General features: G+C 47.6%; 1 protein-coding gene across 4 annotated transcripts in view; it reads right to left on the bottom strand.

Annotated features, from left to right (window-relative positions):
- Positions 1-13223, bottom strand: part of TMEM241 (transmembrane protein 241) — a 115864-nt gene that overhangs the window by 41557 nt on the left and 61084 nt on the right. For all 4 annotated transcript variants that reach the window (XR_007121804.1, XM_047696648.1, XM_047696650.1 and 1 more), the window contains 2 exons: positions 12204-12238; positions 3074-3143 (listed from right to left, as the gene is read on the bottom strand). Coding sequence is in view for 3 of the 4 variants with exons in the window: in XM_047696648.1 (XP_047552604.1) it covers positions 3074-3143; positions 12204-12238 (105 nt within the window). In the remaining variant the exon portion in view is untranslated. The remainder of the gene's footprint in view (positions 1-3073; positions 3144-12203; positions 12239-13223) is intronic.

Raw genomic sequence — 13223 nt, 5'->3', positions numbered from 1 at the left:
GGAAGTAGTGGCCTGTGCTGGAACCACTTCTGAATGCATCACTGTGTGGTCAAGGACAAAGCGAAGGGCACTCTACCAGAATGGTCACTCTTCCTTGCATTTGGAGGCTTGGCAATTGGGGAAGAGAGTGCAACAGAGAGATGCCATGATAGAGGTTGACTTCCTGTAAATATATGCACCCGGGGGCTTGAGTGTGACTTACTAGAAATCGAAAAGCAAGAGATATGACTGCAGTTGTACCCCAAACCACAGAGGCAGGTCCTATGAGCTATAGCTCATTTGTACCTCAGGGTCTCAAAAGCTACCCTGTTATCTCACGTTTATTACAGACACAGCTGTGGGCCCCACTAGGTTATAAGCTCTGAGAGGGCAGGCCCCAATCTTGGGCTTCTCTGTGTTTTCCCCAACAGAGCCAAACATGGTGCCTTGGCCACAGATGTTTGACATGGTGCCTAGGACACAGATGTTTGATAGGTGTACTCAGAAGCAGGCTGGATGGAATTAAACACCTGTAAAATCAAATTTCATGGAAATGTGTGCCTTCTCTTCATTACATTAGATTAGTTCACAGCCACATTCCTGGGACAGGACCAAGGACAGGGATGAGGGCTCCCTTGTGTATATTTCAGCCTGTTGGGCCCTGATGACCTGCAAAGTTGGTTCAGATTTGTGTCTGCCATCATGGGAGGCTGGGCAGCTATGCGCGAAGATGGTCAGTCATTCACACCCGAAAGGCAAGGAGGTCTAGTGGGTAAAAGCAGCAGGCTAAAAACTGAGTGACCTGGGCTGTGCCCACTGACCCTCATGACCTTGACTCATCCCTCTCTTGTCCCTTTTTTCTTGCCTCAGGTTCTGTGTTGAAGCAGGAATAAGCAAAGTGGTCCTCATCCTATCTGAGGGAAATCAGACTTTTCAGAACAGAAAGCCTCCCTAGCCTATCAGCATCCAGGTTTCCTGGCTCTTTCAAAGGTTCTACATGGTGAGAAGGTTCAAACTTCGCCATGAAGATCCGTTCTTGACCCAAAGACAGAGAGCGATGCTGAAGGTGCCACTGTGAGGTTGGCAGTGGAAAATAAGGCGGCCAGTGCTCCAGGGCTCCTCCTGCTGGCGTCACCCCTGCCCCAAGGAAGGAAACAACTTCGCAGGAAAAGGGACGTGGAATCTTGCCATAGGAAGGGCAAGATTCCACGTCCCTTTTCCCCTTAGCACAGACTCTGCTAGAACAGAGCCACTCCCATGCCCAACACACTTGGGAAAGTATCCACGACCCCTTCCCATCCTTTGGGATGTCTGTGAATCATTTCCAAATTACTCATGGGTCCCTCTCTGTCTCCTTCCACACTTAGCTCTTCTACACCTCACCACAGAGGCCGACCTTAAAAGCAATGGGAGGATCCCAAAAGTAAAAGATCGTGGGCTCCCCGTTAATGTGTCTCTGGGTCATGGCTACCACCATCCCCCCAGGCCTCCATGACTCCTTCTGAGTTCCTCCAGGGCCTCTGAAGGTGACAACACTTAGTCTGAGATATGGAAGTAGATGAATCATAAGATGACAGGAAAACGGATACACACTGCAATCGGGTGGGAGTGGGGAGAACATAATAGTTTCATATCAATTCAAGCAAAGATTCCCAAATCTTTTAAGTAAAACCCTGATTGTTCATGCTGGGTTGTAAGAAAGATGCAGATTAAAAGGGGCAGAAATGGGGCCAGAATATCACCCCACAAAGCCAGCATCAACGGGCTAGGTACCGTGTTGCTGTTTCAACGAACCACATGGCGGTTGCCCTCCCCTCTGCACAGAAGACGGGACCCAGAGAGAAACAAGTCCACGGACATGGGAGCAGCACGAACACTCATGCCACCTGATCCCAGCTAATGGGCAGCTGACAAGGTCTGACCAAACTGATAGGAACTGGGAAGATGAATTCTGTCAGTATTTTCCTGAAAGTTAGCTGAGGATGGCAAATAAGTCATTCTGAGGCTCAAAGGCAAAAGTTAACTGTACAATATTGATTTTTGTTGTTGTTGTTCTAACACAACCCTATCAGAAACAGGACGTAGCCGCACACCAGCTCCTGGTCTCTGCAAGGAATCACTGCCTCACAAGGTACAACCTTTTACATGTGAAGTGGTCTAGCTTAGCCATCGCTCATGGTCTATGGACACTTGAGCTAATTACAGTCAAGCTGAGCAGGACAGTTACGGCCATCGTCTCCTGGGCCAGGCAAGGTGCTCAGGACTTACTCGCCTTATTTAGTATATGCGATCACCTGGAGTGATACTATCTTTCCACTTTACAGATGAGGAAACTCAGCCAAGGCTTGGGAGAATGACAGCTCGCCCAAAGAGCAAACACACTAGCAAGCAGCAAGGCTGGCATCCAACCCAACACTGGGCTTCCCACCCCAGCAGAAACCACACCGCGTGGCTATCCAGCCTTTCCATTTCTCAGCAGGAGAAAGTCAAGCAACATGGGACTCATGGCAAAAAGTAGGGAGAGGGCGGGTCTGAACTCTATACGTACCCATCCCACTGGGATGTACCACCCAAGGCCACGTAGTAAGGGTCACTTTGTCATCTAGATGTCTCCTAGTCACTGGCTTCCAAAACCTGTTTCTCAGGGTCTTAGGATTCAGTAAAGGTTTTTGGGAGGCCGCCCTTTAGGGACAAGGCAAGGGCCACAGGGGAAGCTGAGCAGGTGTAATTCTGGCCCCAAATCCTCCCTTGAACTGAATCTGATGCATCATTTTATACACTGAAGTGCTGTTTAGGAATGGCTTGTGGAGAGAAAAACAATGCAGGGTTCTCAGCTCTTCTGCAAGTTTGGAAAGCATTGCTCTGGCCAAGGAACTTCCACAGAACACAGGTCCTCCAGGCCCCAATCCGGCCCTGAGCACCTAAGGACGTTGATGACAACCCGTGGATGACTGAGGGGGCTGCTTCCTGCCTGGCCATTGCTCTCTTCTGCCCCTCATCTGGATAACTGGCTGTGACCCTGGACTTGACGAAGATACCACTAGTACAGCCCCAGACAAATTAATAGGGCCAGGAGGTTATACGTTAAGCTTACCTGGCACAGCAGCTGCCATGGAATCTGTAGAAATACAGGAACGGGAAATCCGGGACGCTGAAGAGGTCACCTGAGAGTCACAGCAAGGGTGAGACAACGGCCCCCACACACCCTATCCCCAGTTGCCCCGGGACACACAGGTGAGGTCTTTAGCACAGCAGCCATCAGAGCACTGAGCAGCCCGGCACTGAATTCCCTCTGCCAATCCCAATGTTTCTGTGTTAATGGCTTAAATTGTCTTAAAATAAGAGCGTGATGATCGTAACTCCCTTTTAGCATGAGTTTGCCCTGCGTGGGCCCGTACACTAAAGGCTCTACATACAACATCTCTTTTAGTCCTTGCACTAACTCTCTGGTGTTCCAGGCTCCCTATTCAGTTGGTGGTCAGAGAAGTTAAGGATGTGTCTAGGACTGCTCAACTCTTGAACCGGGAAGCCAGACGTGCACCCAGTCACTCCAAACCCTAGTCTTTCCTCATCACCTGGTGGCCATCCCTACCCAAGGCAGTGTAGGACGAAAAGAATCTTTAAAAAAAAAAAAAAAATTGGTCTATTCTTTTCTGCCTTATGTCTAAAAAAAGATTGGGAATGCATGCCTCTGACATCTTTTTCTCATTCTGTGTTTAATTACTGCACAGACGGCGGAGGGGCCAGACCAACGGTGCTTACTCATTCGGGTTTAAGGTCCAAAGGGTACATTTATTTCTAGTGAAGTAAGTTCATTCTTTTAGTTCCACTTGGTGCAAGAGGAAATAATCACACATATTGGCCGCTTCCCTCTCTGGAATGTGAACTTGGTCACAAACAAGAAGTCAGGAGATTAAAAAAGCAGAAAGCCTTCCAAAAATGTCCAGAGAAAAGGAATTAAGCCTTTCCACAGCAGAGAGCCTCATCCTCCCGGAGCTGGAGTTTCTGAGACTCGAGAGGAGCCAAGACCTTCAGACCCCCGGGCCTCGGTCTGTCGCTCAGATTTGGATGGAGCGGAGCAAGAAAGGCAATCTTCCTAAGGACACAGCGCGTTAGGTGCTCAGTGTAACAACTTAGAGACAGTCATTCGTTCACTGCTGCACTTAAATCAAGAGTTTCAGAACAAGACACAAGGGGCTGCTACACTTCCTTAGAGACCAAACCGATTTCAAATAATTCAACCACTGCTTGGGAAGGAAAGTCCTGAATTCCGTTTCCCTAGAGGGTTTGTTTTTGTTTTTGTTTTTGTTTATCACCACTATGGTTTTGTTTTGTTTCATTTGTACATATGTGTGTGTGCTTAACGACAAAGGGGAGGGTCTTCTGGGATCTGGTTTTTGTGCAGCCCAACAAGAGGTTCAGAGCATTCGCTTTCTTCCTACCACGACTCCCCTGAAGGCTTCCATGGTCCCTGTGGCCGGCGCTGGTGGAGGGGCTTTGCAAATGACATCATCAGGCTCGGGGCATCAAGAGCACGATTTCTGTGGGGGTCCTTTTCCACACAGAAGCGACAGCAAGGCAACTGGGGGCACCCCAGCCCCAGAGGGTGGCCAGAGCATCCCTGTGCAGGCGGGCAAAGCGACAGTCCATGCAGGGCTTTGCTCTGTCTCTCTGGCAGCTATGGTTCTTGGCTCCCTTCCAGCTTCCCCTTCAGTGTGAGGGACATGGCAGTGCAGTCGTGTGGTGATGAGGAAGGGCAGAGAGGAGATAAGCTGAGTGCAGGGCCTCGAGACTCCTCGGGCGCTGCTTCTCTTGGCACCCAGGCTCCCATCGGCACGGGGTTCGCTGCGCACTGGCAGCCTGCCCAGCCCCTACTCCCCTCATACCCATGGTGTTAGGACCAACCCCGGCCTTGGCGGAGCACTACTGAACCAGCAGCTCCTGAAAGCACCCAACTCCCCTTGCTTCCTCTGCAGAGAATGCTCCCCTTTCTAATTGGCTCTGCTGGTCCTTAATTTCAAATGTGCCCCAAATGCTTCCCCTCTGATGCCGTCAGCCTGGCTCCTCCTTTCCCCCAGTTCTTCAACAAGCAGGAGACACACCATCTCCACCCAGCAGAGGTTAATGACCGCACTACAGAGGGCCCTGACGATGAGGCAGTGTGGGGCTGGCCAGCCCAAACTCGTGACAACGACCTCCAGGGACCTGGAAAATTGGTAAAGGTGCTCAAAAGACAACACCCCTGCACCAGCTATCGTGGAAGGCACAATTTCAGCATAAATTATGTAGCATATTCGTTTCAGGTGGACAGATAGTGACCAAACACTTCCAGACACTGCCCGGTGCTCGTCACGGCATGACCCGGTGCTTTTGTGGGCCACCGTTAAAATTCTGCTGACTTCAGACTGAGGGAGTGAATCCAATTTCTCTGACGATCAGAGCATGAAACAGCCACAGGGAGAAGTGTGGTTCCATCTTACTACATTCAAGACTAACAGATATTTGAACATCAAGAGAACTTCCTCTCACCAGATTTTAGCCCTGGGAACCGGCAGGAAAATGGAAGGTCGGGTCCAAGAAGTAATCAGTGCTACTTGCTTTGTCTCACACATAAGCAATAGGTACACCAGGCAACAAGGTCATTTCTGGGTCCGGTTCCTGTGGGTCTCTCTGCTCTCTGGGCTCTTGAAATCCTCCCTCTTGAACACACAACAGAGAGGGCCTGATACAAAGACGAAATGCAAACTTTCAAACAGAAGAACTTCTCTTCTCCACTAGTGCTTAAAATGGTCCAAGTGGGGGCACCTGGGTGGCTCAGTGGGTTAAGCCGCTCCCTTCGGCTCAGGTCATGATCTCAGGGTCCTGGGATCGAGTCCCACATTGGGTTCTCTGCTCAGCAGGGAGCCTGCTTCCCTCTCTCTCTCTGCCTGCCTCTCTGTCTACTTGTGATCTCTGTCTGTCAAATAAATAAATAAAAATCTTTAAAAAAAAATGGTCCAAGGGGAAGCAAGGTTCTTGAAGCCTCTGCGTGAATCATGAGGTTGAATGACAAGAGGGGAAGGTGGATTCCATCCACCAAGGAGCAAATGCAGTACCCGAAGGGGGCACTGTGGCAGGGTCTGCACTCCAGATAAAGAAAACCATCTACCTGATCCCTACCACCGTCTCCCAGTGCACTCGCAAGGTTAGACCCAAAGGGCTGTATCTGCAACTACAGAAGCACTTCTCTTTCCAGGCACTCGGGAATGAGTGAGAAGGGTAGCTCAGTCAAGGGCATTATCAAGAGACCAAGCAGACTAGCTAAAATAAGACTAAACACTAAATATTAGCGACAATGTGAAGGAACTGGAACTCTCTGACACTGCTGAGTAGGAGTGTAAAATGGTAGAAACACTTCAGAAAACTGGCACTCTCTTAAAAGTTAAATGTACATCTATTCTAAGACATAGAAATTCTATTCCTAGGTATTTATCCAAGAGACATGAAAATATAAGTCCACAAAAATGTCTTGTATGAGAACATCCGTGGGGGGAAGGCACCTGGCTGGCTCAGTAGGGAGAATGTGTGACTTGATCTCAGGGTTGTAGGTTCGAGTCCCACATTGGGTGTACAGATTACTTAAAAATAAAATCTTTAAAAAGAAGTTGAAACGAGTGTTCATGGAAGCTTTATTCATAATAGCCAAAAACCGGAAACCGTACAAGCGAGCATCAGTAGGCAGATGGATAAACAAAAGGTGTGATGTTCACACACTAGCGCCCTCCTCAGTAATAAAAGGGAATCAGTTAGTGAAACGTACACAACCTAGATAAATCTCAGAATGCTACACTGAAGAAAGAGCCAGACACAAAGGAACACTCTCTGTGTGTTTCCATTTATATGAGGCTCTGGGATAAACAGAAATCAGATCCATGGTGGCTTGGGTGGTGGTAATGAGGAAGGGGCAGGAGGAAACTTTCTATAGTAACAGAAATGCTCTATATCTTCATGGTAGTATAAGCTACACAGGTGTATACCTTTGTCAAAGTTGATCGACATAAGATAGGTGCATAAATTATACCTCAATATTTTTTTGAGAGAGACAGTGTGCACATGCAAGCAGGGTAGGGGTGGGGCACAGGAAGAGGTAGAAAGAGAATCTGAAGCTGACTCCATGCTCAGTGTGGAGCCTGACACGGAACTCGATCTTACAACCCTGAGATCATGACCTGAGCTGAAACCAAGAGTTGGACACTTAACCAGCTGAGCCACCCTGGTGCCCCTATACCTCAATTTTTTAATGCTTCAAAAGTACTACTAAATAATTAAGATACAAGTGAAAAAAAGAAGAGGTGAAAAGAAATGGAAAGGAACAAAGCCCTGCTTTAAAATATTAGCAACTGTGGGGCACCTGGTGGGCTCAGAGCATGTAACTCCTGATCTCGGGGTTGTGAATTTGAACCCCACATTGGGTGTAGAGATTACTTAAATAAATAAAACTTTAAAAATTTTTAAAAAATAAAAGTGCCACCAACTGTTAACAGACCCTTTGTAAAAACACTGCACCCACGAGCCCTGAGGGCTTACTGTGTCTTAACTGGTGCAGGTGTGGGGACTCAGGGATATGCTTTCCCTGATTATGCAGGTGTGGGGACTCAGGGATATGCTTTCCCTGATACTCAGGCCCTGCTGGGGACATTCTAGATGGAAAGTGTAATAACCAGGTGGTAAAGAATAAAGGATCGCTCTAACTTAAAAACAGGCTAGACTACCCATGGGTCCAATGAGAAAGGTAACAAATTAGAATGAACTAGAGCTGTCCCACCACAGCAGTCCTTGAATACTTCTGGAGGCGAGGGATTTTCCTCCAGTGTTTTATTTGCTTAAATTTTGTAATCAGTTGTATACTGTTATGAGAAAACATTATCAGGACCCATCAAAGAGTTGAGGGTAATTGACCTAGGTTTATAAAGCTGAGAAAATAAGGGCGCCTGGGTGGCTCAGTGGGTTAAAGCCTCTGCCTTTGGCTCAGGTTGTGATCCGAGGGTCCTGGGATAGAGCCCCGCATCGGGCTCTCTACTCAGTGGGGAGCCTGCTTCCTCCTCTCTCTCTCTCTCTCTCTCTGCCTGCCTTTCTGCCTACTTGTGATCTCTCTCTCTGTGTCAAATAAAATCTTTAAAAATAAATAAATAAATAAAAGCTGAGAAAATGGACTCCCCAGTACCCTTCTAGATTCTGAGAGTCCATCATCTCAAATTTCTTCCTTAATTATCTATCTGCCTTAGTGATCCACTCTACCCAACAAATACAACCATTTTACTGTTCCTGAGTGCTTTTTGAAGCAAAAAGCCACTGCTTACAGTTGCTCAGGTTGTGCACTGCACAACCTCAAAGCAGAGCACAATTTAGCTAGACCAAGATTGTTATGTGGCAGCCCTGAGAATTTCTAAAAGTTAAAGTTAATCAAAATTTAGACAGTCTCCTTTCAGGTGGATTTCACAAGTAGCTTCCCTATTCTAGTCAGGATTGTTTTGCTACTCAACATTCCTGATCCAAGCAAGCCCATAAGGACCAGCCCGTTGATAGTAAGGTTTCAAGTCACTACTGACCAGAGGCAAAAAGAAAAACACTGATATATGTCTTTAAGTCCCCTTGGCGTACAATTTCTAGAAGTTCTAAGAAAGCAACAAACGGGATCACAGTGACCACACGCAGAGCACCTTCATACACAAAGAAGTAGGTGAAATTTTACAGTGTTTCCTTGGGATGCTCGTGGGTTAGAAGCTGGACTTTGTGTTGGGATAGATGGAAATCTTCAGCTTCTTCTGGAAGGCAGCCACCAGCTTGTACAGAACCCCATACCCACCTTCACTAGGGCCTCAAACCAGGTAAAAGCAGGTCCAATACTGGACCCTGCTATTGAGGCCTGAAGGCCTCCTGAACCCTACAGCTTTGGGGCATCCGTTCACTGGGGAGCCTCAGCCACCTACAGCAAGAGGCCAAGCAAGAAGCCAAGACCACCTTGTCTGTTGCTACCAGAGTCACAGCTGGTCTTACAGGCCAGCAAGATCCTTCTCAGGAGCCAGGCTTTCTTCACCTGGCCTCTTCAGAGACAATCCCCTCAGCCACCTGAAAAACTGCAACACAGCAAACCTGCATCCAGGAGTCCCTCCGGAGAAGTGTGCCCAGTCTCTCTGATGAATCCCACAGGATTTACAACTCCCTGAGCTGCCCACCACAGACCCTGCCCAATCAATCATTCACCAGACAAGTGATCAAAGCCTGCAGAAGGAACGGGACTAAGCATCAGATGTCCATGCTTTTTTTTTTTTTTAATATAATCTGGAGGAAAATTAATCTTTGCAAATATCTTTTTCTGTTATAACTGAGTTTCAAACTGGTTCTCAAAATAAGAGTGATTTGTTTTTTAGCACCTATACTTTTTTTTTTTTTTTTTTTTGAGAGAGAGAGAAAGAGTGAAGAGGGAGCAGAGAGAGAGAAGGAAAGAGAGAATCTTAAGCAGGCTCCATGTTCAGCTTGGAGGGCAATGCAGAACTCAATCTCACAACTCTGTGATCATGACCTGAGCCAAAATCAAGAATCAGATCCCTAACCAACAAGTCACACAGGAGCCCCATAACCCCCATACATTTTTAAAAATTCAGTGGTTTGGGGGCACCTGGGTGGCTCAGTTGTTGAGCAGCTGCCTTCGGCTCAGGTCATGATCTCAGGGTCCTAGGATCGAGCCCCCCATCAGGCTCCCTGCTCAGCGGGAAGCCTGTGTCTCCCTCTCCCACCCTACTGCTTGTTCTTTCTCATGCTGTGTCTCTGTCAAGTAAAGAAATAAAATCATTTTTAAAAATTCAGTAGTTTTTAGCATATTATCCGAGTTGTACAACCATCACCACTACCGAATTCCAGAACATTTCATCACCTCAAAAAGAATCCGGGGCCTATCTTAAATTACTCTTCTGCCCAGGCAATTCTATGACCATAGGCTGTTGACCATTTTGTGTGCCCAGAGAGTATATCCTTGCACTAACCTAAAAGTTTAGCAGTAACTCAGGGTGAAATGTGGGAATGGTGGCCAAACTGTATAAACTATTACTAGCATCCCTGTGCTCAGAGACTGGTAGACAAATGCCCCTCAAACCAAGAGAAGCCTGGGTGGCTCAGTCGGTTAAGTGTCTGATTCTTGATTTCCGCTCAGGTCGTGATCTCAGGGTTGTGAGTTCAAGCCCCACATTGGGCTCTGCGCTGAGCCTGGAGCCTGCTTAAGATTCTCTCTCTCCTTCTCCCTCTGCTCCCTGGCCCCTCACATGTGTGCATGCACAGACATTCTCTCTCTCTCAAAAACAGAACAAAGTAAAAACAAAATCCAAGAGAAGCTCTCACAGGAAATTTTAAAAAATCATATTTAAGGGGCACCTGGTTGGCTCAGTGGGTTAAAGCCTCTGCCTTTGGCTTGGGTCATGATCCCAGAGTCCTGGGATCGAGCCCCACATCGGGCTCTCTGCTTGGCAGGGAGCCTGCCTCCTCCTCCCTCTCTGCCTGCTTCTCTGCCTACTTGTGATTTCTGTCTGTCAAATAAATAAATAAAATCTTAAAAAAAAATCGTATTTAAGTATTCACTCACTCAGGAGACTTTCTAATAAACCACAGGATCCCTGAAAAAAGAAGCATTTAAAAAGAAAAACCTGGGAGATGGGTCAGGACCTAAATTCCAGTCTTTCTCGGCTACTCGCCTCCCCTGCTCCACCTTGGCCATATCCCTTAACTGCTCCGGGCTTCAAGTTCCCAATTTGCAAAAGGAGGTGGCAACACGGATAATCACTAAGACTCCTTCCAGCTCTGAGAATCATGAGTAACAAACAAACGAGCATCACCTCTTAGTCGAAAGGCAGAGTGATTTCTTTACGTGAGAATTAGTCACCCAAGTCCACCACTAATTCCACAGGGAGCAAATGAGCAGCTCGAGGAGAACCAGCGAACTTTCCAAAGGCTTTGACCAAAACTGCTTTGCAAGGGGGAGGGTGCTTCGGGGGCTTGTGAGTAATTCTTGGATGGCAACCTCCTGACGGCATGAAAGAATGACAGGAGGCACGCGCCAAGGCATAGAAGCTGTGGCACAGGTGAGGGGAAATGGGTAGGGTTCACATCATGGGTTTCATATGATTTTTGTTTTGCAAAGGGATAGGTTTTCAACACGAGTGTGCAGAGGGCACTCAACAGCAAACCTCATAGTCGGGAGACAGCCCCAGGCTGGGGGAATGGGCAGAAAACAGCAGGTGTGCATCACGGTGGGAAAGTATGGAGTAAGGCTCTGAGAAAAGAAATTCGAGGTATCCTCATGAGACCCAGGTTCAGATGGGTCAGATACGACCAAGAAACACTGCGTCGCTACTGACAGTTTCCTTGGGAGACTAGTTCAAATAATCTGAAACAGCTAAAGGCACCAGCAGAAAGCTGTCATCGTTTTGGGCACAACGGGAGCTAGAAAGGGCTTTAGAAATAAGCCAGTTCACATTTCTCATTTTAACTGAGACTCTGAGGGCTTGGGAAATGCCTTAAGCCCCAGCAAATGGCCAACAGACATGGGTTGAAGGAGCCTGACTGATGAAATGTGCATTTCCAGCCATATGCACGCGGATACTATTTTGTGACATTTGGCATTAACTTCAAAACCTTTCAGAGTAAAAAACCACAATGGAACAGAGTATTGTAGGCGATTCCTGAATCTGGGAAACAATTGTAAAATAACCAAGGTGCCAACAGGGCAAAGGTAAGCTTTAAAATTTGACTTCCTTCTTCTGCACTGATGACTATCGTATGATCACGTATGATAACAATGTACGAAAGGATGTCAGTAGGCTATAGGGTGAATCTGAACTTTTCCACCAAATCCTTTCCCACTAGGACTGAGGCAATTCTGGATGTTTAAAGAAGGAACTTTAGAAAAAGAGAACGTGAGCACTAGTTTATCCAGCAGATAACAAGCCTGTCTGGACAGCTGAGGCTGTACCAGATGAAAACACAGATGACAAAATTCAAGAAGGGGTAAGAATAAATTCATGGGCAATGGATCCACAAGGGGTCATTGAGACCAGTTTCCAGCACGTGGGCCATGCCTAACGCCGGAGCTCCCATCCTGGCAGGCAAACCACGGTCTCTCACAGAATCTCCCTCAGAGATACAACCGGGTCACAGCGCTGGTTGAATGAGCCACAGAAAACAAACTGACTTACCTGTGGGATGAGACGCAAGTCCCAGAAGCACCACGCTGAAAACAGAAGAGCAGAGCAGTAAGAAGTCTTCCCCCAGCACCGAGAAAAGAGCAACACGCATTTCCGCCCATTCTGCTCAGAAACAGTGAAATCTGCCTAAAAGCTGATTATCTGCAGAGAATGGTCTCACTCATCAGTGAGAGGGTGAGATCTCCTGAGATGCCTCGGTTTTGGGCAAGGGGGCTGACCATACCCTGTGATGGGCTGAGGACCCACACCCCACTCCAAGGCCAGCCGTGTAGCCATTATCACCATGTTCACCTAATCTGCCAAGAGTATGTGTAAGCTCAACAAAGCAGACTCTCAATTATAGATTGGCTGCAATCGAAAAACTAGCTGTTGAGCATGAGGTATGTGTGTTTACCATAAAATTAGTTCTGTAGAAGATAAGCTAGATTTCCCACAGAATGATCAATCTCACCCACCATGTGCCTAGAAACTACCTGGACTGATGGGCAATAGAAGCCGAAAAGGATGAAGAGGAGGAGGAGTGTTCCTCTGACACTGGCCCTATTGGTCCTTGGTATTCTCCCATCTTCTTCTCTGGAAGCTTCTCCCATCTCCCAGGAAGCACCCGCCCACTGCACCTTCACACTGCCCCGGGTCACCCCAGGGTCACCTTCTTCCATCACAATTCCATGCTGCCTGGCCAGCTATCTGGCTAGAGGTTAGGAATACAACTTTTTATCCAAGGATAGGAGGGAATTTTTAAAAATTTTAATGCCAGATAACCTACGCTGGTCCTTATGCTGGCTGGACATCAGAATAGCCAACACCCTGGCTAGGCTCTCTAAGGGCAAGATCTGGGCATCAGCTATTTTCCTCCATTACACCCCTGGGTGCGCTCAAGGGCACCAGGATGGAGAACCATCAAAGTCTCTAGTCGGTGACATTATAGGCAGTGTGGAGGACAGTTTGAACAGGGAAGCCACTGTTAGTATGAAAGCGCTGCCTCCTCTCTACCCCGGGATTAATTCCTTG

The sequence above is a fragment of the Lutra lutra genome, chromosome 12 (genome assembly GCF_902655055.1).
Source record: "Lutra lutra chromosome 12, mLutLut1.2, whole genome shotgun sequence".
Classification (NCBI taxonomy): domain Eukaryota; kingdom Metazoa; phylum Chordata; class Mammalia; order Carnivora; family Mustelidae; genus Lutra; species Lutra lutra.
The sequence above is the reverse complement of the archived record's forward strand: the minus strand, read 5'-3'. Positions and strand labels throughout refer to the sequence as shown.